This window comes from Passer domesticus, chromosome Z, assembly GCF_036417665.1.
Source record: "Passer domesticus isolate bPasDom1 chromosome Z, bPasDom1.hap1, whole genome shotgun sequence".
NCBI classification, from domain to species: domain Eukaryota; kingdom Metazoa; phylum Chordata; class Aves; order Passeriformes; family Passeridae; genus Passer; species Passer domesticus.
In genome coordinates this window covers 63417338-63443537 of record NC_087512.1, presented here as the reverse complement: position 1 = coordinate 63443537, position 26200 = coordinate 63417338, and the positions used below count along the sequence as shown (strand labels likewise).

The 26200-nt window shown below is 36.5% G+C and overlaps 1 protein-coding gene across 2 annotated transcripts in view; it reads right to left on the bottom strand.

Annotated features, from left to right (window-relative positions):
* Positions 1-1901: 1901 nt before the first annotated feature.
* PTAR1 (protein prenyltransferase alpha subunit repeat containing 1) overlaps positions 1902-26200 on the bottom strand; it is a 35669-nt gene continuing 11370 nt past the window's right edge. The window contains exons 4-7 of one of the 2 annotated variants that reach the window (XM_064402999.1): positions 21940-22044; positions 18002-18215; positions 11516-11832; positions 1902-10963 (exon numbers count right to left, since the gene is read on the bottom strand). In XM_064402999.1, coding sequence (XP_064259069.1) covers positions 10615-10963; positions 11516-11832; positions 18002-18215; positions 21940-22044 — 985 coding nt within the window. In that variant the 3' untranslated portion in view covers positions 1902-10614. The remainder of the gene's footprint in view (positions 10964-11515; positions 11833-18001; positions 18216-21939; positions 22045-26200) is intronic. The other variant, XM_064403000.1, reaches the window with a different exon arrangement.

Genomic DNA, 26200 nt, shown 5'->3' with positions numbered 1-26200 from the left:
CCAGCTGTAGCAGGAGAGGGTGAGCAAGCCACTCTCGCCAGCAAGGCTGGTGTTGAGCCAGTGTCAAATCATGACACCCTCCAAAGGCTGTCACCTTCCCCCAGGAACTGGTTTCCTAGCTTGTCAGACATAGCTCATTCAGGTAATAGCAAGACTCAGAGAAAAACAAAAAAAACCTGCTTCTGTTGTGCTTTTTTCCATTCTGTGCCCCCAAAACTTACCACTATCCACTGATACTTCTTGACATAACGTTTCCACTTCTTTTTTTACCTCTTTACCAGACACTGCAAAAAACTAGTTCTCTAAATGCTTCAAATGTTTGGTTACAAAGGAAGTGGTGAATCCATGGTTTGAGTTCACAGGTGCAAAATCCCAAACAGACTAGAGTTAACAGCCAGATATTCCACACTTCTGGAAAAGCAGACACCACCTTCCAGTATCCAGCAAAGGAGTTCTAAAGAGATATTAGTAGCTCTGGAAGATTTAGACTTACTGGAACCAGAAAACAGTAGAAGGCTTGAAGCCCTGTGTCAGAGAACAAATAATTATTACGAAGTGCAAGCAGAAGAGAATGACCACGAAGACATATTTTTAACTTCTTTCCCTATATATCTAAACAAGATACCAAGATGACAAGACAATCCTAGAAACCCTTAAGTAAATTTGAGAAACACTGGACCTACAGTTCCAGTCACACTTTACAATATACATGAAATACAAAATCCTCTAAGTTTAAAGAGCTTTTTCATATGTCATTACCTTGAAATATCCCAGTGTCACTGCTTAATGAAATAAAAACCCAATCCAAACCACACATTCTGATAGTTCAACATTCTTTTATATTAATATTTAGTCATTACATACATTATTTAAATGAACCTTGGAATTATTTGGATTACAACTGGAATGAAAGCTCTTTATAGAGCTACTGATTGCCCTGAAATACAAGGAATAGAAGCAAATTTACTGCAGCATTCACTCAAGTCTATTAAAGAGATCTAAAGATCTAAGTCCATTTTGCACGAAAATTAACAAGCTTTAATAAATGAAATCATATATATACATATATGTGTGTGTGTGTATATGTATATATATATATATATATATATGAAGTAAAATACTATTTGAAGAGCTTAACTGCAGATCGACACTATGGATCCAGCTGTTAATGTATTTGTATGTGCATAATTATAAAGTTTACAAAAATAATAAGCATACCTCAAATATCTTTTCATCCACTTCAGATCAGGGGGCAGACTAGGGACAGCTGTTCTTCAGGTAGTCTTATAAAATTCATACAGCAGAATTTCTGTTCTAAAGGCAGTCAACTGGAATTAAAGTACCATGTATAGTACTACATGGATATTACATCTACCTTTAATATGAATCCAAGAATCAATTGACCTCTTAACACAAGAGGTCAATTACCTGCTTTTAATATCTGGGAAATGATTTCCCTTCAATTATAACAGCACAGAAATTGTATGGAACCTAGAAAGACTGACACAAGTTCTTCTGGTTGCTTCCAGATTTTAAAAAAGGCAAGCACATCACAGAACATCATGCTGAAATTTTAAAAAGTTGGAAAAACATAAGCAGCAACCAGCTGTCCAAGTTCTGCAACTCTATCAGCTGTATATTGCCAGAAAGAAGAATCTTAGAAAGAACTAACTCCTGTTCATCTCTCTCCTTTTATTAAACAAAGGCCTAGGAAAGCTTCTGAAAAAGGCCTAAGTGTCAGTGTTTAAAAGAACCAAAAGTAAGTTTGCTATCATCACTTAATTCACAAGAGAAGATGAAGCTCCTGTCAAAGGAAGATTAGCAGAGATTAGCAGTAATTACAAGGGGTGTCTGTTGCACAATGAATGAAAATGGAGTTCAGTGTTGTCACAAAACAAAGGTTTTTTAGGAGATGAAAAGTTTATTTATAAACTGCCAACATTTAACAAAAACAATATTACACTATTTTCCATTTTCTACAGAAATACAATAGCTTACAGCGGTGCTTAGTCCATTTCGTCACTAACACATATAAAAACAAATCTGCTGATAAATAAGTGAAAAAAATCTGTTAACCAACCATCAAAATTGTACCTGTAAATTTTGGAAGACATCTGCATAGAATAGTTAGAATTGTAAGGGTGCTCTTTTTTATTTTGTAAGTAATTTTGTACTGCTAGGATATGCAAAAATTTAATTAACATGCAATACAAAATACTTGAGATAAACAAGGTAAAACTCAGTGTACACAAATGGAAAACAGTGCTAAGATGCCCTTCTATGTTTCTAACTAGACATCAGGAAAACGCATGTTTTATATGGTGGATTTTCAAATATCCTTCACAGCAAAACCAGTTTATAACAATGAAAATCTATACTTGGCCAGGCTCCACTGAAGGAGGACTAAAGTCATGGTGGAAGTTATCTAATTCTAGATAACAACAAATAATTGTAGAACATCTCAAATCAACATTATGTAGATGCATTTTACAAAGCAGATTAGCTATTAACTAGTGATAAGCATTTGTGGAGATGGAAGGATGACAAATGTGCAATTTATTGTTGACCATAAATGCAGAGAGCACGCCTGGAGAACAGCAACACTCAGGCCATCCACTGTTCATTAAGACATTCCTGTTCAATATTGCATCAGTTATCACCCAGCACTTAAAAGCTCACCAGTCATCCCTAAATATCTTGCACAAACCTCAAGCACTGATATCTATCTGCTATTACGCAATACTTCCAAAACTAAAATGTTATCCTGGTTTGCACACAGGCACATTGTATGAAACTTTTTGCCACTAGCAAAGATGAAAAATCGTGGAGGCAGGGGGGAGAATGGGGAGTTTTGAGCTGGGGCAGGAGGTGGAGGAAACTGGGAGAGAGAAGGAAAGGAGAGAACAGAGGGGAAGAAAAAAACAGAGGGGAAAAGGAAGCTTCCTTAGCTACTGATACCCTGTAGTACCCCTAGTATTTCTCTAGCTGCCCTGTTAAACCACTAACATTCCATAACCATAATGGTTCCTTTTCCACAGTGCTAATGAGTATATACTACACAAACTGGTTTTTTAATTGAAGCCATAAATACAACCATTTGTGACAGACAAACAAGTCCCTTATAATTCATCACACTAAATACGGCATGGCTATCAGGTAGAGGCTGGTACTTTCTCCACAGCATGGCCTGATCTGAAGTCAATGAAGTTGGTAGGAATTTCAAAACTGATTTCAATAGATGTAAAAATAAAGCATTCAGATCACAAACAAATAACCAGATCCTGTAAATTACTTCTATACAAGGACTCTGGTGGGTTTATTACTTACTTCTTTCTGAAATAATGAACACCCAAATTAAGTAAACCAAGACTGCTCATACTTACTCTTTCTGTCTAGCAGCTAGTAAGAAAAAATGAAAGAAAAAAAAAAAGAAAACTAAGTATATGAGAGAAGCTTTTTTAAGCTTTGCATTTAGGATAATAAACAATACTTTCAGTAATGCCCTGTAATTTCAGGTGCTCATTTCAGGACACTTGGAATGAATCACATTGTCTAAGAGGAAATAGGAAAGGTGCTAGCATTTCCCAGTAAAATTGCTTCATTTAAGGAAAGGTCTCAAATCAAATAATTCAAAATCAGAAGACACTCAAAATTAAGAGTAATTCTGAGAATATTTTATGTGATTTATTTTAACAAAATAACGTGAGAAAAATACTGAAAACAAAGTACCAAAAAGACTACTTGTTTGTTTTTAAACACCAATTTAAGTCATTAGTTATACTTTTCTTAAGTCTCCTATGATGCTAAAGCACTCATGCAAAACATACATGTGCATTTCCTTTCTTGAGAACTCATGAAAAGTATCCCCTGGGTATTGACTGAGCACCCCCAAATTTTCCCCACTTGCAAGACCTGACAAACTCTTTCACAATCTCAAATACTCTCTACAAGCACTTGGAATAACACCACCACTAATGATTTGGTTGGTGTGTGCAGGCATTTGCCCAAGTATAACAATAATCAGGCAGATTAAGACAGAGAGGGGAAGCAATAGATCTCACTGCTTTCACCAGACAACCTGGCACTGACCCTGCTGAACTCAGACTCAGACTCGGGACTGATCATCCATGGAGGGGTCTGTCAGCAGGTAGCCAAAGGTGGATGATTTTTGCAGTGTTCACAGGACATAAATACAGTTCCGCCATCCATCCATTCACACATACATGCACACTTACTGTGGGAGAATAAATATAGATAATTTATTCACAGATAAATTCTCTACTGATTACCCCAAAAAAAAAAAAAAGACAATAATCCCCATCTGACAGGAATTCATCCTATGACAAAGTAAGGCCAGTGAAAAACAAACAATGCTTTACATTCACTATCCTGTAGAACACTGGTCATTTAGCAGATTACTTTTCAGTGTCTTACTGTCCTGTCATAATTTTACTCTTTCTGCTACAAAATTTATGATTTATCTAATTCATCTTGAAAATCTACATAAAATTTACAATGGTCACAACTGTGCATCTGAGAAATTTTCATAGAAAAAATATTGCAAAATATTATGTTCAAAACTAGTTGTATATCCCCCTAATTAAAAAGCTATGAGAATTAAATATTTTTGCACAAATCTTGATAAAATAAACATTTCCCTACATAGAATAGTACTTTGATGAACACAATGATATTACAAAATTAGAGTTTATTGGCTCACTTGAACACTGTAGTGCTGTCACTACCTTGGATCTTAATGCTACTTCAAAACATTTAATAAGACCTCTATTGATTATATGAAAGTAACAAGATTATATGAAGTTAAGTGTGTTCCCAAGTACACCTTTCAGTTTTAAATGTAGCTACTTCAAAAAAGAAAAACTGATACAAAAGGGAATGAACACAGTAGGTACATTTTGCTTTCTAAAAACAAATTCTGGTACCTCTTATCATTTATGTAATTTTTTTAACAGCAGATTAAAAAAACACATTCCTTTTACCTACTCATTACATGCAGCCATTCAGCAAATCTTACCATATTAATGATGTACCAATTTAATAACTTTATTCACAATGAACAGACAGGTGTACCTCATCCGTCTTTGTTTAACCATAATTATATGCCATTCAGAAAATATCTCATGAAGAGAACATGCACCTCACTGTGGGTTCTCCCCACCTCTGTCTATACAGTAGGATGTACAGCAGGTTCCAGATGGTGCAGATAAAGATATTTAACAAACCAGACTTCACTTAAGAATTCTGTTTTCCAGAATAATTCTGTTGCATGTAAGAGTTTGACAGCTATCAAAAAAGATTTAGAATCCTAATAAAAGGTTTTTAAATACTGAATCTAAGACCTATGGTGCATCAACACAGATGCTGTAAAAAGCTTCCCCATCATTACAACATACTTTGAGATATAACTACTTTACTGAATTTACTAGGAAACTCAGAGAATAAATCCAACACTGTCAGGAGCTTCTTGCAAGACTGCAACAGCAATTCAACAGAATAACAGTATGAAGCAGATGAGATGGTGAGGTCTACTGTATATTACTGGGTACAGTGTTGGCATGTGGGTAGATTATAAAATACTATGCTAGACAAAAAAATAGTAATTAAAAGCCAGTTACATGTTTAGCTCTTTTTTCTTTTTAATCAATAATTATAAACTGTAAAAATGCACCCTAATTCACTATAATAGACTATGCCCTGAGAAGTAACATTACAAGCTAAGCAAAAGCCACTAGGAAGTGTCAGATCTGCAGTTCAAAAGCATAATATATGGAATTCCCTGGAAGCATAATTCCTCCATTTTTGAGCAACAGAGTTGCTTCTTCAGAGGAAAAGACAAATGAAAATTTATGCTAATTCTAGTTTTTCCAACTTTAACTACAGTATTTTTTCTGTTCTCTTCAAACTGTCCCTGGAAAACTTGATAGATTCATTGACAAAGTTCTTGTTTTTCACATCTGAAAGAGGACATAGGCCTAGCATGAGGTTCTGAAATAACTGAGCCTGATGAACTCCACTAATGGTCATCAGTCAAAGTACTTTTTGGGAGGTAGTCAAGAGTTACTCAAACATGGAATTAGGCCACCTCACCAATGCTTTGCTACATTCTTCTTTGCTGGTTGGAAGAATAGAGAAGAGGCTGAAAAGAAACATACCTCTGACTACACAAGGAAAATTATCATAGACAGGGACACTGAACTTCCTTCGAAACTAACTTGAATGTTAAGTGCATTTGAGAGTTGGTGAGTTACACCCTATTTTTTGTACCTGACACTAATGAAATAGTAAGATCTAATTACACATATCTCTCATCACCCAATGAGTGCAAAGTTGCATTTGAAGTGACATCTACGTTTCAGTGTCAGTTCATTGCTTTTTCCAAAATTGCTCTATGAGACACAATTCAGCAGTTATGAGTTTTTCTCCCCATATTGTAAGTGCAATGGTTCACCTCCTACTAGATTAAAAAAAACCAAAACAAACAAAAAGCACTCTTCCCTTATAGAAGGCAAAACAAAACTAAGCAAACAACAACTTGTCCAAAAATTTAATCATCAAATCTCTAATGACTCACAACCTAAATTATTCTCTGGTACTCATATTTTGCTCAGTGTATTATATGTTCTTGGAAAAAGTATGCTTTTTGAGTCTGGTTATGCAGACAAACCTTCCAAAACTCTTTCTTTCTGTTCATCAATATTATACAGTACTGTTTTAAAAATTCATTAACTATCTACTTAGGAAAAAAATCATTCCCATCCATAAAGTCTAGCTACACATTCTAATTAAGCAGCACTAGAATAAAACTAGAAATGCCAGAAATTTTCATTATAAGACAAAAATCTAAGGTTTCTCACTATATTATCACTTTGCTTATTTGTCTTAAAGCATATTACATACAAGGTAATTAATCAAATAGCATAAACTGACAAGTTGCTTTATCCCCTATTTAAATGACACATGGACTTTGTATAAAGAATATGTAAGCGGTCAATAAAACACAAATATGCACACATGAGTACATTAAGAATATTAATCAGAGCAGCTGTAACAATGCATTCCAATGACTTCATACAAGTTCGTTATTGTAGCTGTCTTTAATGCTGCATGTTTCTCCAGTGACTGTTACACACAAGACAAAAAAAATGCCAGTGAAATAACAGTAACTGTATTTAGCAGCTGAGAATTTACCACGTTAAAATGTGGTTCCTTCTGTTCTAAATTCTGTAGTTTCAAATTACATTTGTTCCTCGAAACCCTTTGTTTCCAGTACAAACAAATTTCCATAAAGACTAATCCAGTGAACAAAAAGAATCAATTCAAATGACACATACTACAGCAGAAGACAAAATCAGGAAAGATGCTGTACTTTACATTAAGATGTTTAAAGATGTACAAAGTTTGATTTTATATTTGAAGAAACTTCAGAGAGAGAGCTTTGAATTCTGCAGCTTCTGCTGGACATTTTCTCTGCAGGAATGCTCACTGATTAAATTATTAGTCTCTGATCTCTGAAACACAAAACAGCTGAAATGCCTTATGCAAAGTAGCCATGCTCATTAACTACCAATGGCCTAAAGCCACTTTCTATTTTTCAAGCAGTGCCCAAATGGGACTCTGCAGTAACACCAAGTGGTTGACAGGTATGCTGCAAAGATCATAGTTCCAGAACTTCACATCAGTTTTGAGCTTAATGCAGTATGTTAGAAGTACCTCTTCAATAGTTTCATGCATGAGGCTTCAGGACAGTTCGAAGCAATTTAGATATTATTTTCCTTTATATAATTTATATTGTTACTGTTAAAAAATTAAAGCTCAAATTTAACAACTTGCTTTTTGCATTTCCTTCAAACAGAAAGATAGGACTTGTTTCAATTTCACTATTTCGGTTTTCAGGTCTGCAAACATTTCTAAATGTAACTATTCCAACTGGATTTAAAAAATAGAGTGCAGGGGAATATTTCCATCGGGTGCAGACTTTAAAAACCCACACTCATGGGTAAACTACAGCCATCACTGTTTTACAAAAGCAGTAAGAATATCAGCATCATCTCTAATCAGAGTTCTCAGAACATTTTCAAGTACTAAAATTCAATGCAACTCCATTCAGTTACACAGGACCAAATCTTGTCATCCTACAAGAATGCATCACTTGTGCTGACATGAATAGGAACTATACACATGTATATAAGGGCACCTGCTTAAATGTTTATGATGTCAAGTACAAAAGAACAGAACTTCCACAGTACAGCTGTGAGAATGCTAAGACTCCAGATTATAGCGTGGAAGAACTATATAATGAGTTTCAAGTCGGATTCTAATATTAGTATTTTCTTCTGAAAGCCAGTCTTTCCAGTGCAAGAAGAGCTAATGTCTTCCCTTCCACAGTTCAAGAAATGTTTCTTATCATGCTCCCACTTCCGAGATTTCTCCTATCACTAATATTTTTCTCATAAACATGTACATTTTGCCAAGGTAAACAGAACACACAAATACATTACAAAGTAATCTAAGACCAAGAACCTGATCTTTAATACACTACCCCCTTGATTTCAGACTTTCCAGGTTCATACGAGTCATTAATGTTAATCAAGCTGACCCAGGCTACTACACATAATTTAACACATCATCCACCTTCACTAAATATCAGGTCTCCTGGGATGTGTAAAAGCTCTTGCTCAAGTTAAGTTCTTAAGTTCAGACTCCTGTTTGCACTTGAACCTACCCATTTGTCAGTGATCATTGAGGCAACATCTTATGACAAAACCGGGCTCTCAAGCCAATCCCACACCTCCTTCAGACAACAATTGTTTTCTGCAACTAAAACCATCAACCAATCCACCACAGCATCCTACAGCACCTCAAAGCTAACGTATGCATATAATACGTGCATACATATGGAGAGGTAGGTGTAGATGCCCTCTGAAACAAAGCTTTGACATGGAGATGCTCAAGCCTGGATCAGTCTTATTTATGTACTGTAAACAGTATAGTGTACATTTAGAAATGACATTTTTTGCTACTTTTGTGCCTGAAATGAATCATGAACATACTCTCAAAGACTGGAGGTGGTCTGTTTTCATTTTGAAATGCAAGAGCAAACTCCATTCATCAAACTATATAGAAGTGCAGGAACTTCACATTTTGAGTGCTTTTTTGATTCAAAGTGACATCTTTTGAGCAGGCCACCTGTGCTTCTTCCTCCCTCATTGTTTATCTCTCTGCCCAACAAAAACAGCATCATGAAACTTACGGTCAAGAGGCATATGGGGCAGAAGATAAATAAAGCAATTATGGCAAGGACACGAACTTGAAAATCTAATCCCCCCAGAGAATAGTCTGCATTTAAGAGAGGCAATGTTGCAATTGTATGGACTTCTACAGTTATAGAATACTTTCCCTGGGTCTGTGTACCAGCACAATTCTACTAGTGTAAAAAATCCCTTTTACAGCAAATTCTAAGGAAATGACAAAATACACCATTCAGAATTGATTTCAAACTCCCTTAAAATTTACAGTCACGTAAACAGAGATGTATGGTTGGAGTTGGGCTCTTCTTCAAGAGTAAAAATAGAAAACCAAAACAACAAAGACTGAAGCTCTTCAAAAAACAGAAGGGAAGGGTTAACTCCTCCTTGCTGTCACTCATTTTTTTAACTGTATAGTCTCAATCATCAGTTGGAAGAGCTACTTTTTACTCCATCCAATATTGGACTTGTAGGGTGTTGATTAAGCTCAAGTTATCAATGTGTGATTTGGCAGGGTGAGAATCTGTAGTGTAAAAAAGACATTCAGAAATGTGTATCAAATGTGATTAAATCTAGATTGTTGAGATAAAATAAATAAATAAACACCAAGTAAGAAATTAATGTAGTCTGTTTTAAGAAAATGATTCACAAATACAGCCATGGCTGTGGGTGAACATGTGTTTGAACTATTTTCTGCCACATTTTCCTGTATCTGCTTATCAAGACTTCAACCTTACAGACTTTCCTATCAAGTTAACATGACAATTTATAAGCAAACAAAAACCATGTTAAAATAGTAAAAGGCATCACAGCTCCAAAACTGTTACTGAAGCCTTCAGAAACAAACACTGTATTCCGGTGTTCTACCAAAGACTGCTATACAAAAACAATAGCACTCATCAAATATAGTCTGGATCCCGTAAGGTATGATGCCAAACAAGAACAAACTGGGAACAGGTTTAGCTGATACTGACAGATTCTCCCATTTTCTCAGACACTCTGTTTCACAAACATTTCAATTTTTTTTCTTTTACCTCTTTTTTTTTTTTTTAAAGTCAAATGATTCAGAGTCCACCTTAATGCAGAAGTTAAAAAAAATGAAAATGTCATGGTAGGAAGCTGGTAAGAGTGATTTCTTTGAGAGATTAAGTAACAAACTGCATTTGCTTACTAAAAACATATGCCAGTTCTTTAATAAAGTGACAGATGTCTGAAATTTAGCTTTATGACTGACGATTAAAAGAGAGAGAAACACAGTTAGCTAACACTTGCAACCAAGACATGCATTTGTGTCTGAAAAGAGAATATTGCACTAAGAGAAGAACCCTGAAAGCTTTTGACGTTTCCTTCACTGACCTAAAAAAGTAACTAACCATTTTCTATAGGCCGTAGCAAACCTGGCTTGGTCCACATCCCTACAAGTTGATAATACTTTATCAACAAACCGGAATTCCATTTCTGGACCAAGAGAGTCCTGCACAGGAGCACGCTTCAGGCGTTTTGTTTCTTGGGTATAACCTTGTTTGCTGCTGGGTTCATTCAAACCATCAACATCCATAGCTTGTGCCATGTGACTTTTTGCAGGACTGTGGTGGGAATTATTCAGACTTTCATCACTGCTGTCCACAGATGATAGCACTCCACTCACGAGAGGAAGTTTGTTGCTTAAGTGCTGCTGAAGGTAGAATACACACCTTCTTCAAAGGAAAAGAAAAGAAGAAAAAAAAAAAGTCATGCATTGAAAATAACCTTCTGCTGCTGCTGAACTGTTTCAATTCATTTACCATCCCACCAGATTTCCCTCATAGATACAAAATCTGCTGTCTCTGCACACACTGTACTAGAAAGGGCTCCATGTCACTTTGGCAAATCTCTTGTTACTTACTCAGGAACTTGCACCCAGCTAGTAAAACAAACATTTTCTGCACCCAATCTTCTGTTGACATTTTGTTCATTTTTTGGTGTTTAAACATTTAAAGTGTGAGAAGGCTAATTACCAGCATCTTGTGTCTCTTGCACAAATTACAAGGTCAAGTGGAGCTTACACCACAAAATATTTAAGCCAAATCAAATTTCCCACACAATAGCTCTGATTATGCTCTTGAACATTTTCCAAATGCTTAATACATAGTAGCTTAAAAACCTTTTATTGAGTGGTACTTCCTAAAACCAGAACAATTTCTTTGGAAATACCATGTGAAAAATCATTCACAAACCAGAAGGAAATTATTTTGACCAAGTCCTCTTACCTGTGACACCACAATGTTTCATGCCCTGGGTAACTATCAATCAGTTCACTGCAGAGTTCCATCTCTTCGTCTAAACGGCGGGCGAGATCCGCACTTTGCTCCTCTGCACAGGCAGCTTCTGTCCCTTCACTCTCTTCCTCCTTCTGAACGCTAGGGTTTTGTTCATTTACCGCTTGATTTTGTACCAGAATGTTTTTGTCAGTCACCGTTCTACGTAGCAAGGAACTGAGTAAAAACTGGCGGTAATGAAATCCACTATGGTCTGAGACGTGCATGGATACCCAGTATTTAGTGGATGAAAGTTCATCGAGGAGAACCTGAAACAAAATGCAGGGACAGTTACCAACCAGTATAATGGAGGAACTTACCACTATGGCTTCTGCATTAAGGTAATCTCTTCTTTGGGGATTTCAGCCACTGTGGTAAAGTTTAAGAATACACAGAAAAAAGAACTATCACTGAGCCCTTTCTACTATGTGTTGAAAAGTGTCTTGACATCCCTGCAGAAAACCAATTAATACTTCTTCCAAACTGAGAAAAGACAGGTTTTTCAGAAACCTACCCACAAGCTGAGTGGGAAAAAAATCCAAACCACTTCTGAAATAAGCAGTGGTTTAAGAATCTCAAAACGGTTAGCAATAAATACTATTTAGAGGAGGCACAAACTACACTGCTATTAGCTTTAAGAATTTTACCAGTGAATCTAGAAATCTACCCAGTGGATTGTGTGTGTCAGAAGGTAGATGAGTTGCTTAAAAGGAAAAAAACCCAAACTTAATTTGCCCCTGATTTTCCATGAGAGAATGTCAACCATAACATTATGTTTAAAGCCCTAGAGCTGGTGAAATACAAAAGTACTTGTCCATAATCAGGTTTCTTGATTTTAATACTGAAGAACCTCAAGAAAGGCTTTCACAACAATTCTGGTAAATACTTAAATTGCCAACTGTAGCTCTGTTTTGAACACTTCTGGCTCCTGTGAATTGTCTCTTAATTCTGAGTGCTTTTAAACTTTCAAAATTCATTGCTGGGGAGAAATGCAAGTTTGGCTCCCAAACAAATCTTTTACTATGCTTTGCTTTCTCTATTAGAGCCAGTGGTTTGTTCTTTTTTCACAGGCCTTAACTTCTTTCCTCACACTGCTTCTCCACTGGAGCTTAAACTCCAAAGAGATTTCCAAAGAGATCAAAACTACCATTTTCATTTACTTCTACTTTTGGAAGTAATCTTAATAATCTTATGTTATACTCTTGCTTTTACCCTCTTCTCCTAAGCCACCTACACCACTTAACAGGACCAGCTGATGCAAAACAACTTTCATAAGTAGAAGTCCTTCTTTCAGATACTGCAGCACAAAAGCCACAGCCTCCCACAAAGAAAACCACAGGAACACACAAGGCTAGCTATATAGCTTTTTAGGGGCATCTGTTCTAAAAGAAATTGGAGCAAATACAATGCAAACAGTGTCTTCTACCCAAGATAGTCATCATGTTTTTCTAAATCTTGCCAAAAGATGCATCACCATCCTTTTGGAGATCAGCAAACTGAAGTGCAGTATTAAGTAACAGTCCACACACAGGGTTCTTAAGGGGACTAAAACTCCATGTTCAGATCTGCACTTTAAACCGTAACATCAGCTTTTCCTTTCTTCATAGAATTGAGCTTAGTATTTTAAACTTCTGAACTTCAAAATTTATAAGTCTACTAAGAACATAAGGCTCAGAAAAAGCAGATCAGCCTTTATTCAGCTGTGATTGGTACTACACACATTTATGCTCAACTGAGACCTTGGAAGAATCCAATTCATTTATTGGAAATATTTATAAGCTACAAATTTACAGGGGAACATCTTAATTACGCATTTTAACTCTCTGTACAAAGGGAACAAAATTACTCCCAGCCTTACTCCTTACCTGAACCAGAACACCTCTTTTAAAAAAGCAACACAGAAGATTGCCATGAAAACTTCTTCAGATCTACAAAAAACAGCCTCCTACCTAGGAACCTCAGATTACCAGTGGAAGGTGCTTCTAACAACTGGAAGTAAAAGAAAAAGCCAGCTGATGTCTGAATTCTGAGAGGCTCTTTCATACAAAGCCAGCTTTCTCCATTTCTATCTCTACCAGTACAAGCCCTTGTACAAGACCTTTGCCACTGTTCTGTGAAGAAAGAGGAAACTATATGAAAATAACTCCCTCCCCACTCTTGACAACCTCTTTTCTACCTCTGGTGGTCAGCTGGCTACCATGGAACTGGCAGCCTTCCCCAGAACATGACATGTGTGCTCAGTGATCTTCGTCTCCACCTCTGGGTCTGCACTCCCTCTTACACCCTTTCTGACCATGTGTTTGCTTGTTTTAGAGCACTTTTCCAACCATAAACTGCAGACCTGAACTTCCTCCTTGGTCTGGGACACTGGGGAAATGAAAAGAACTGGGGAAACAAGCTTTTAAGGATAACTAGATAAATATAGCAATGTCCACTCACAGAAACTAGCACTTTTGTAGAGCCAGTCATCTAAGAAAAAGCCAAGGCATTACTGGGGATGGATACAAGAAAAACTACTTTGTGTCTCATGAACATGCTGTCTTCTGGGCATCACACAAGAGAGGTGTTGTGTGACAATGACAATTACCCCACTTCTTGTTAGCTTGCTTGTTTTATTGTAGGGTCTGATCAGTCAATCTCCATACTGTAATTATGAAATTGAGTATTCCGATCTAAAGAAAACAAAAAAGTTTGTCAATCCTTGCTGAACTACACCCTATTTTTCTATCTGCATAATTTCACTGAAGCATGGTGTGTATGAATTCTAAGTCTGTACCCCTACTACTCTCTTACCCCAGTTCTCTAACTAATTATCAATTATACCCAGCTTTTAGTAGGTATCTGGAGCCCATGATCTAACCCCACTAACTCTACAGCCATGTGAGAAATCTGAAATTGGGCTTTCCAAGGCAAGTACTCCAATACCAGAAATATTAGACTAATTTCAAACAATCTATTCTTGACAAATTCTTGATTTATATTAATGAACACTATTTAAAGACTATGTAAACTTGCTAATGCCATTTAAATTCTGCAGTTAGAACAAACTGAAATTTCTATATTGAAAGAAGATAATGATTTTGACTGTTTAATGCAAGAAAGCAGAACCATCTATATCCTCTGAGTAAATTTTCCTACTGGGCCAAAACTTTCTTCTCCAGCATTTTAAATCTTTTTCCCAGAGCTTGAGATGAGATTCAGTATGCAGCAGCATTAGGATTATCAAACCAAAGGGAAAAGAATAACCAAAATCCTATTACACAGCCTACCTCTTGAAATCCTCCAAAGCAGGTCAACAGCTTTGTTAATGATAAACCTGTTTTGAGAAGTCATATTTAAATGACAGTACAACATACAATTTATGTTTCTGGGCCTCTGCTTCCTTGTACACTTCAAACTACAGGCAAAGTTTGTATTACAGCAGAAATACCGCCCCAATTAATATACGTACACCTTAATTTCAGGCAACCTTGCAAGAACTAAATGGCTATAGAATCGGTGACTGTTTTATCTGTCAATTTTTCAGCATGTTCTAGTCTTGCATCTTGTTGAAATTTATCATACTTTTCAGATATTCAAACACAGAAATTGCTGAAGGTGTTACATGAGACACTGTGCCAGTAAAAAACCTCTAAAGAACAGAAAAGCCAAGGCAAAGCCAGACAGGCCTTGGCAAGAGGTGCAAAGAATAACAAGAGGGACTGTGTAAGTAGACATGTCACAAAAAAAGACCAAGGAGAGTGAATGCTCCCTAATAAACAAGAATTGGTGGCAACTGATATGGAAAAGGATGAAGTACTGCATTTGTTGTCTGTCTTCACTGGTAGTCAGGCCTCCCTCCCACTTCTCTCTATTTCCTGATCCACTACATTCTTGTGTGGGGAAGCAAACTCCCTCCCAGCATAAGCAAAAAGCAGGTTCACAACCACTAGAGAAAGCTGAACAGCCACAAGTCTATGGCATCTGAAGATCCACATTACAGAGTCCTGAGACAACCGGCTCATGTTGCCAAACCACTGTCCACCGTATCTGAAGTCATGGCAGCTAGGGGAAGTCCCCACTGACTGGAAAAAGGGAAACACTGCCCCTATTTTCAAAAAGGGGAGAAAGGAAGACCCAGGGAACTGGAGACCAGGAAACCCCACCTCTGTGGCTGGCAAGATCATGGCGCAGATCCTTCCAGAAGAAATACTAAGGCACCTATGAGACAAGGAGGTGACACAAGGCAGCCAGCAATCATGCCTGACCAATCTGGCAGCCTTCTATGACAGAGTGACAGCAGTAGTCAACGAGACAACCAGAGAAGACTAATAGATGTCATCAATCTGTGGAAGGCATTCAATATGGGTTCTACATGACATCCTTATCTCCAAATTTGAGACAGATGGACTTGACGGAAGGTCCATTCAGTGGGTAAGGAACTGGCTGGATGGATGCAGCCAGACAGGAGAGGTCAACAGCTCTATGTCCAGACAGAGACTGGCGATGAGCCCCTCAGCGCTCTGTCTTGGGACTGCTGCACTGCCCCCTCCACTGAAGTATTCAAGACTGGGCTGGATGGGGTCCCGAGCAGCCTGATCTAATGAGTGGCATCCTTACACGTTGCAGAGTGGTTGGAATGAGATGGAGATTCCTCCCAAGCCAAACCATTCTGTGATTCTATGATCCTGCACATTTTTATGAAAATTTGCAATGCCTGCTTTCTCCTTGTTCTCCTTCTTATTTGCTTTTTTGTCTGCATCATATCTTGCAAATATTCTTGCAAATTCTGCCTCTTAAAGTTACCTAGACAAATTTTATCACAAGTTGCTCACTGTCTTTTATGTTCCACACTTTTTCCTAATTTTCCTGTATCCCAAACAACTTCTACTAGGCTTCTGACGAGATGCATTGGTGGTGTCCTGAAAAAAACCTAGAGCCACCACAGATACTTCCCAACAGGTTTAACACATCTGTGGAGGAATAACAGCACCACTGAAATTTTGCCAAAGGTAACAGAAACCAGATGGACAACTCTAGACAAAAGTGTCACTTCCACAGTTTTCATTCTAAAAAAAGTAGATCAGATGGGGATGGGATCAGTGGGATGGCAGGCAAGATAAACAGACTTTGGAATGGTCAAACAAATTTAAAATACTTCCTTCACTGGCACGGTTGTGATTTGTCACAAAAAGAACACAACCTGACAATGAATAAACTCACCAGAATAATTCCAGTTCCACAAAGAGTTATTTCTATTACAATGTAATTATTTTTCTTTAATTAAATCAGTAAGGAATAGTGAGTGCAAAAAGCACTCAAGGTGTAATCCTGATCCTCAGACTACTGCTATCAGTATAATGGACACAGATCTGTTTAGAAGTTGTTTTAAGGCATAAAATGACTTGAATTTTCTTTAACAGTGCTAACTCCATTCACTTTTTAATAAGCTCTTGAAGACATTAAAGTTCCTGTTTTCTGTTAATATACACTTCTAACTCTAACTTCTAACCTCCAATCTATGAATCCTGCAATTCTGAGTTTTCTGAAAACTACCTTTTCATATTTTCATACCGTTGCTAGGCAGACAAGTCCAAATTCTGCCCTGTCTCTGCAACGGACATAAAAATAATGGCTATATTAACTCAACAATGTTCAGTAAATTCCTCCCTTAAGCCCTATGAGGCAAAATGCAGAAGCTGCTGTTAAAAGTGAGCAATGTGTCACTGTATCAACCCAATACAAAGAATTCACCTAATCACTGAGAAAACATGGTATTACAAAACTTCCTAGACCGTGTCACATTAACTAATTTAATTTGCTGCAGGTCTTGATGTTATAGATGCAAAACATTCAACACTGCATAAAGTGTCCCTGCTGTCCCTGAAACAGTTTAATCAGCTCCCAGTGTAAATGCTATCAGAAAATACTGCTAGAACTGAAAGAATTAGTCACAAGCACTACTATGCTTTCTCCAAAATTCCTGTTGTCTCTACTTGGTCCTTCAAAATTCTGAAACCACAGGTAAGCTGAGTAAGGGCATCGAAACACTGATATTACTTTATCAAAACAACATCTGTTATGTATTATCTTTCTCCTCTACTAGGAATTTCAAGACTAGTGCTGGAAGAATTACTTAAGAGTTGTCCATTCCTGACTTCGACTCATATAGTCCCATCTACACACTTCCCAAATATACATTAGCACCAAGTACTAACAGAGAAACAGAACTCTGTATACAGGCAAGAAAAATGTTATTTCTGCTGAGAATAACCGGCTTACATGAACAAGAAAAATGCAAAACATACTCACTGCAAGATTTTTCCCCTTTTCTTAAAACATTCTTAGCTACAACTTCACTTGATACTCTTAATTCATGTTACACAATCGGCTTTGAAAACCAGTATTTGGGTTTTTTTGAGAAGAAAATTTAAGAATTTATTCACTATTGTATTATACCTTGACAGTGAGCTTTGCCAAATGCTGTAAAACCCAGATGCGATGGGACCAGGCATTGTAGTTGCTTGGATATCTCCCAGCAGCTTCAGAGCAGACATTCATTTCCTCCTGCACTAGTCGATGAATCCTCTCCACAGGTGCTGCTCCCAAGTTTCCTTTTGTTGCAAGACTGGGCAAGGAGTTTTCCTGAATTAGTTGTTGCAGCACCCATCGTCTGGTTAAACGACGTAAAGTGTTAATGGTCAGAGAGCAGTTTTAAGAGAAAAAGATGGTTTTTCATGTGCATCAATCAAACCTTTCCAGTATTTCTGTTCTCTGAACTATACTGTAGCTAGGTAATGAGTGAGTGGTAAAAAAACATCTGAATGCTTGCCATGCTATAAACTACAACAACACCATCACACTCCCAACACAGCTGCATCAGTCTGCTTACTCTAAGTGACCATGGCTACTTACAGCATCATAAAAATGAAACAGAAGGAAACAGCAAATTTGTGAAAGAGTGCAAGCAGCGTGTGCATGAAATTTCTAATGTGCTCCTTTTTCAAAGACTTGCATAGCACTAAAAACGAAGTGGCCAAAGTGAGACAGAAAGAAGTGATTTAATAAAAAATTAATTCTGCTTAGTATCTTTTATGTCTGCATGCTGCAATTCAAACTGGTTTCTGTACACCACCAGCAGTAACAAAGCCCAAAAAGCTTATGGTTTCCAGGGCTATAGGTATGAGCAAAACAAATGTTTCTACTGATGAATTACATGTATTTAATTTCACATGTCTGAGATAACCACAGATGCCTAGATGTTCTCCTTTTTTATTTCACTTTGGACAAAATTTTAGTAGTATTTTCAGAGGCAACCTCAATGCTGCATCTGCAGCCCCAACATAAAAGGGTTCTAAAAAACCAGATTATGGATGTGTAAATTTTCACAGAGCACCCCATGTCAATGGAATTGCTATGGTCCAGTGTGGAATGCTCTGGAGAGAGTGACATCCTGTGGTGTGCAACATGGAGGTTATCCTGTTTTGTACTAGCCCACACTGGTTCCAAAACCAATTAATTCCTTCTTTCAAAGGTGTCAAAATATCTTTTAACTCCAAGTTAAAAGAAATCAATAAACAAAATAAAGTAATAAATTAACTTTTTTGAAAGAGAGAATTCTATTTTGCAAGCCATGTGTAAAATTATATATCTACATATATATACATATATAAAAAAGGTAAGTTAACCATGTATTAAAAAAAATTGTTAACTGATCTGCTTTATGTCTCATTTGAAGACATCCACAATATGCTTGTTCACTCATGGATTTTATCTACATTGTTATCTTTTCCACTCAGTTATCAAAAAAGAACAAAGTATTGGAAGACAATTTATACGATATTTATAAGATATAGTTATAAAGATAATTTATAAGAAGGCAATTTTAAACTGACTGTGTTTCTCAGCAGAAAGTTACAAGCAGTGTATGAACACTTTCTTCCTATACACCATTTGTTCTAAATAAAGATGTATAGCTAAGCAAACCATGTTCTGACTGTTGTGTAACAGTATTTTATGAAATGTGATAATTTTGAAGACTTAACTTTTAATTTTTAAAAATATCTTTGATCCAAACATCACCTTTTGTAATTTTTTATTTCAGTCCACAGCTATGCAAGAAATGGAAAATTCAAAAATAGTCTAGGCAAAAAAAATCAATGAGCATGTCACTCCTTTAACAAAAGACATGTATTATTTCATTAACATCAGCATCTGAGTAAAGCCATAAATACCAATTATTCCAAATCTGTAAATCTGTCATTATGTCAGTTTCTTGAAACGAGCATGCTTTTTAAGCCAAGGAAATCTGATAAATTACAGATCCAGGAGAGAGTTACAAAATGCAGACTTTATGGTCTCTGTGGCTACAGCATCAAAAAACCCATAAAATTAAATTAGAGCTACTTTCTAGACAGTGCAATCACAACTTCAGAAGATTTAAAATATATTTCTGGAAACGGTTGAATATGGTAGTATTTGTTTTTTATGCAAAATTTCCTGCATTGATTTTACTCCAATTAATCTGGAGTCACTTTCACTTTTGCATGTTACTATTGCTCTTAAAATTCCTGGAATGACAACAAACAAAAGAAGGATTAATAAGTGACAAATACACAATAAATAGATATACTGACTGTATATGCACAAGATACATCTGAACCTCCAAAATATAAAGCAGGAGGTCATCTGAAAAAAATTAATGACAGGTATTTGACATTTTCAGTGAGTGTATCTCTCATGCACAAGAAAAAACAATTTGGTTATGTTTTACTGAATTTTATTCATAGCCCCATTAAAGGTTTTTGCATCTTTTGTCTGAGATTTAATACTATGGGGGAATAGGAAACCTAAAATTAATCATTATGTTGATGCAGAGAAGTATTTTTGAGAATCTTGTTTTCTAACATGTATCAATCATGGTCAGCATATTCAAATCCAAGCCAAACATTTGTGTAATCATCCTCAAATACACTTTTCTGATGTAGGCAAGTAAGAGAAAGAAAAACAAATTATGACACTATCAAAATACTCCTAATTTACATTTGCATGGAAATTATAGTCAGAATATTTTATTATTTCTAAAATGTAAATAAATATAAAGAACCTAACATTCTGACTTATTTGATAAAAACATATTGATCATCATAATGATACAGATGGCATCAGGTTCAGAAGTATTAACACACAAAAAAAATCCTATTTTTCTGGTGTTAGCTACCATGTAGAAAAAGGTAAACTATGACAAAGTCCAAGATTTTTTCCCATTATAGCTACACGCTTTTGCTTCAAAGCCATCAAGCAGCACAAGTCAGTAGCATGAGGATGACAAAAAGAAGTTGGACATCAAAATTAAAAATTGATGCTGCAGAAATTAATTGTTGTTGCTTTATCAATGAAACACCTTGTAACATTCCAGGCATTGCTTACTAGGTTTAACTTGAGACTTTTAAGTTCATGTATGCACTGACAAACAAGAGTTTGCCAACAACTTCCACTTCCAAAAATTCTCACGTAGTCAGTAAGTTTTATGTTCTTTATAGAGTATGAAGTCCCTAATGCAGTATCAACTTTTCAGCTGCCCTAATGCTGGACATGTTAAACACAAACATCGCAAACTGCTTCCTAAGGTGATATATTTAAATCTCTTCAGGGCTGTCTATAAAAGGTTGTCCTAGCTTTTTATTTCTATAATGAAAAAAGATTACACACATACAAAGTTTTTGGGTTTTTAAGTTTTGAAGTTGAGCAATGGACCTATGCTTCACTTAGCTCTGCTACAGGTATTTTATGGTCAGTCATGACTGAGATGATTAGCTTTGTGAACTTGAGTAACTCTGGAGTTAAGTTTTCCAAACATGTGATCTGTTATTTTCATATCCAGTAGATGTGACTGAATGATTTAGTTTAAGTTAGAAATTAAAAATAAATTCATCAAACAAAAAAGATCAGTATGGAAATGGAAAAGAACCCAGCTTTATTTATAAAGGTTGGCCTTAACTTTCTGAAACGTAGACAAAAAATACAGTAGTAAATTTGAGGGAAAGGAAAAACCTACAGTGCTCAAATAGTTACAATTGATGGAATCAGTATTTTCAGGTTGAGGATTTTAGGTGCTGCAAGACATGATAAGGAAACTAAGGAAATGTATCTCCCCTCCAAAGTTTACATAAAAAGTATGCAGCAGAAAAGGTACATATGACTTCAGTTCTAAGTGCAGAATATAGACAGGTAGCTTCAAAAGCCAAAGCACAGTATTCTGCAATGACTGGTTCAAAGAATCTGATATATTTCCAGTTGTCCTCCTGCATCTATGACTCGCCTTAACCTAAGAACAGGAAATAAAAAACCCCTAGGAAAATTGTTTCAGGAGTCAATAGAAGGCAAAGGAAACCAACCTATGAATCCATGTTTCTGGACTCTTTGGAAACTTGGTTAACGCCAGTTTTCCAAGATGCAAATCTTTAAGTGGATTTAAAGTGCCAGACAGTATTAATTCTTTCCTACAAAAGATAAAATAAATCTGGGTGAATAAAAGTAGTAACCTGAAAACAGAACACAAATCCCAATAACAAATTGCATGGCATTTCCTTTGTACCATAACAGAACTTCACTGTCAAACTACAAGAGTTTAAAAACCCTTTAGTGCATTAATCCATTCTACTATACATACATATGTACCATATATATGTGCACAAAGAACTTTATCTTAATCTGAACACATACAACCCATTAGTTCTCAAAACTATCCCAAAATTACTGAGCCAGCTACCTGTAGGGTTACATATATGAACAAACACCCCTTCTTGAAATTAAGCCCTTAGATCACTGTGTACATCTGGAAATACTCTTACACATAGCACTCCTCCACACTCACTTTTAGTTTTTAAATACTATTCAAGATACAGTGTCAAGGTTCCCTAAATTTATTTTAAAAAGGAAAATATTCTCTGTGTGTAGAATGTTTTACAAACTCAACAAAAAGGCTGCAATTCCGCAGTTTACTTAAATGTAAAACAATCTTTGGTTAAAAAAATTGAAAATTTGCCCTGACAAAACTTTATGTTCATACAACACAACCCTTACTAGAGTACCTCCCACAGACAGAGCAAAATGAAAATCTGTACTTGGCCTTTTCACCTTCTTTGCACAGAATTCCTTACCCCTCACCCTCTTGTTTATAGCGTTATAACTCTTACTGCCTGCCCCGAGCATGTTTGTAGGCATCCCCCATCACCAGTTACTCCAAGGACATTAGTCTTCATGCCCTACTCTCTAATCTAGTAGGTAGCAGCTCTGAAGTGAAGACACAGTAAATTCCAAAGTTACAATCTGCAGAAAGAAAAACACACATTTCCCAGAACCTGCAGAAGTCACAGCTAAAAACTGAGAGTGCAAGAAGCAGAAGCAATTTTGGCATGGGTTTGGTTTTGTTTTTTCTAGTAATTTCTGATTCATCATAATGATAGGCATGATACTAGTAAGCAGATTATCAACTCTCTGACCAAAAGACCCCACTGGGAGGCGAGGAAATAAATTCTGGAAAGATCTGCTATCAAATAAGACAAAACTCCTCTGCAGTCTGACGCAGAAAAGATAATGTTGCCCTAAAGTTATGTGCGAGTCTCACAAAAAAATTGACATATTTCCTTTCTGTGACTACATATTTTCTGTCTAAGTTGGTAATTTTTAGTAGGAAACTGACTCCATATGGTACTTTGGCTTTGTGTTGCTGTAATTGAAACTCATAACCACAGTCAGAAGCTAATGACTGCAACACTAACAGTGAGCAAATATTATTTAAAATTGAAGCAGAGTGGGGAACATATGAAGTTTTGCTTCCGATAGCTACTGGGGCACCTGTTTTTTATCTCGGCCAAGTTCCATCATGCTTCAGATTGGATGCTTTTAGATGGTTTTTAACAGGCAGTTCAGATAGACTGACGAGAAGTGGCAGATTGACCAGACCATTCTGTTCTAATGCACTCAAATTTGGAAAGCAGACAAAATAAGCATTCAGGGTCAGCGCTAGGGCAGGTGGAACAACTGCCTCATTACTGCAGTGCAAAAGGTGACATTTTGGTAAAAATTACTTACCATACACACACAATGAAAATACAGCTTAGATAAGTCTGATACTTAAAACAAATGCATGTACATATTTAACAAAGATTTAGATTACCAGGCCACCTACCTCCCAAAACCTAAGCTTTCAGTGAAGAAAGTGTTGCTGTATTAAAATATTCAGTCTAAGTAAACAGCCTCACATTTATACACTCTTAAACTTCCTCTTTTTGCAAAGTTGAGGAACAGTACAGTCAAGATCCATCTTCACTGCTGTAGCAGAAAAGCTCTTTTTAGATTTGCTATGATTTTCAAATGAGAGACTCTCCCATTCGCAAAGCACCGCAAGCACTAGTATACCTGAAGTACCATGCACTCCCACATAAACCTCTTCTAAGCTCTTTCAGCTAACATCCAACTGGGAATATATAATTTCTAGCTTACTTTCTTGCCATGTGGATCACAGATAATGTTTCATCCTTAAGGATTATAGCTCCAATAGAAGATAATCTGGAATCATTTTTACTTGCCTTATGCTGACACCTTTGAAGACATTTATATCTGAAAGCAAAATGTGACTTTTCAGAGCATCTTGTTACCTAATGTCTTTTCATCAATTGTACATGCCAGGAAGTATAACAGGAAGAACAAAGGCATTTATAAAAATTACTTTACAATCACTTCCATAAAAATTTTGGTCATTTTAACTTGCAAGACTTTTCAACTTCTAAAAACACAAGCTAACTGAATTTAGGATTAACAACTGGAGAAATCTCTTATGCCAGTCAGTATAACAGGGGTTTCTCTCTCAGTTCCTAGGAAGTGACACATCTACTCTTTAGCAAGACTTTCTCTGCCATATAACTACCTCTGGCTCAGGGTCTCAGGGTTGAGGTTATAGTCCCTGCTCTTCTGTAACTTTTGAGTCACTTCTAATTTAAATAAATAAATAAACAACAGATGTATGTAGTAGGTACATTGCAGCTGTTCAGAATAGCTACAAAGCCAAGGCAGACCATCTAGTCCTAGTTGACCTAGATAACATGCCTAAAGTTCTGTGTTCTCCTGTGCTTTATTAATCAGATACAACTTTCTATGATTGTCACCTGAGCTGAAATGCCCACCTGTCTTCCACAACACCACTCAAGTCTTCTGACTTGGCTCTGCCAAGTCCTGTATCCTTTCCTAGAAAGTGATTTCCTTTTCTCTCCCTGTATATTCAAGTTCAGTGCTACTAAGTCAACCACTATCTCTGAAGCTTTCAGTAGAATTTAACATATTGAAAAGGGATTATCCCAGCCTACAGTGAAAAAGTCAATAAATTACAAGAAACACACTGTGTGCAGGGCTGCTATTCAGTAAACAACTAGAACACTTTTTATTTTTTTAGGCTACTTAAGAGTGTATAATGCTTTTTTCCCCCTTCAAAATAAAGCAGTGAATTAGTGTATAGAGAATGCAAGATGAACCTGTCATGACAAACACTGTCTGAGCAACAAAAAACCAATCATCCCACAACAGATCCATCATGTTCTACAAGCAGAGTGCAAGTCTCATGCAATTAGTTCTGAGCGTGGACTACCTCAGGATAAGCATTTATCACCAGCATCTGTACAGAACACAGTCAGTCCTCTACTCTGTGATATTACGCCACACATCTGGCTAGCTTGAGCTGTAATTTCAAAGAAAAGCTGAAATACATATCAACATATATATAACTAAAGCGCCTCCCCTTCAAAAGAGCAAACTCCCAGCAGAAGCCTAGAACAATGAAGGTCAGATTTAGCAAAGCAGTTCCTTTGCTAGAATGGGCTCGCTGGTAACCTCCACAGATATTGACTGGCTTGAGTAACAAGATCTCTCTGGATGCCAAACAGAGCTTCAAAGACAGACTGACTGGTAGATCACTAGTCAACAATTTGGGGAGTAAGGCCCACTTCTGTAGTAATTTGTATGTTTTGGTAAATCATAAACATTATAAAAGAGAAAACAATCCTCATCCATATTCCTTAGCATGTTTAATTCCACTTACAACTTTGAACTACTCTTCTCATGTACATAAAAGCTAACTCTTTCAGCTGTCAGGCACACAAAAGCCTGACTGATAAGGATGAATGTATGTGCAATAAAAAAAATTTCACAAAACATAAACGAAAAATCAATTATAAGTACCCTAAAATGAGATTACTGTAGCAGCTCTAGTACTTATACAAGATCCTAATTCCTTTTTAACACTTCAAAGCTACTCAAGTTATACATTTTCATGACACTAAACCCTTTGCCATCACATTCATCCCCCTTTTTCAGACCTGAGAGATAGAAAGATACAGAACACTTCAGAACTATATCAGCAGTGAAAAAAGAAAAAAAGAAAGCTGAATTTGTTTTAGGGCTGACAGCTAGATGCAGCCATCATCTTTCTAGGTCACTTTGTTAATGCACCACCTGCAAAACTGCACCGTAACTACAGAAGTCCTATCTTCCATTAATGCACTCCTAGACACTATCTTAGTTTTGTCAGCCCTCCAGCCCTCCTGAAACTATAGCTTTTATAGACTGTCTCCAGTCTTACCCTGGCAGCAGAAAGAGAATATT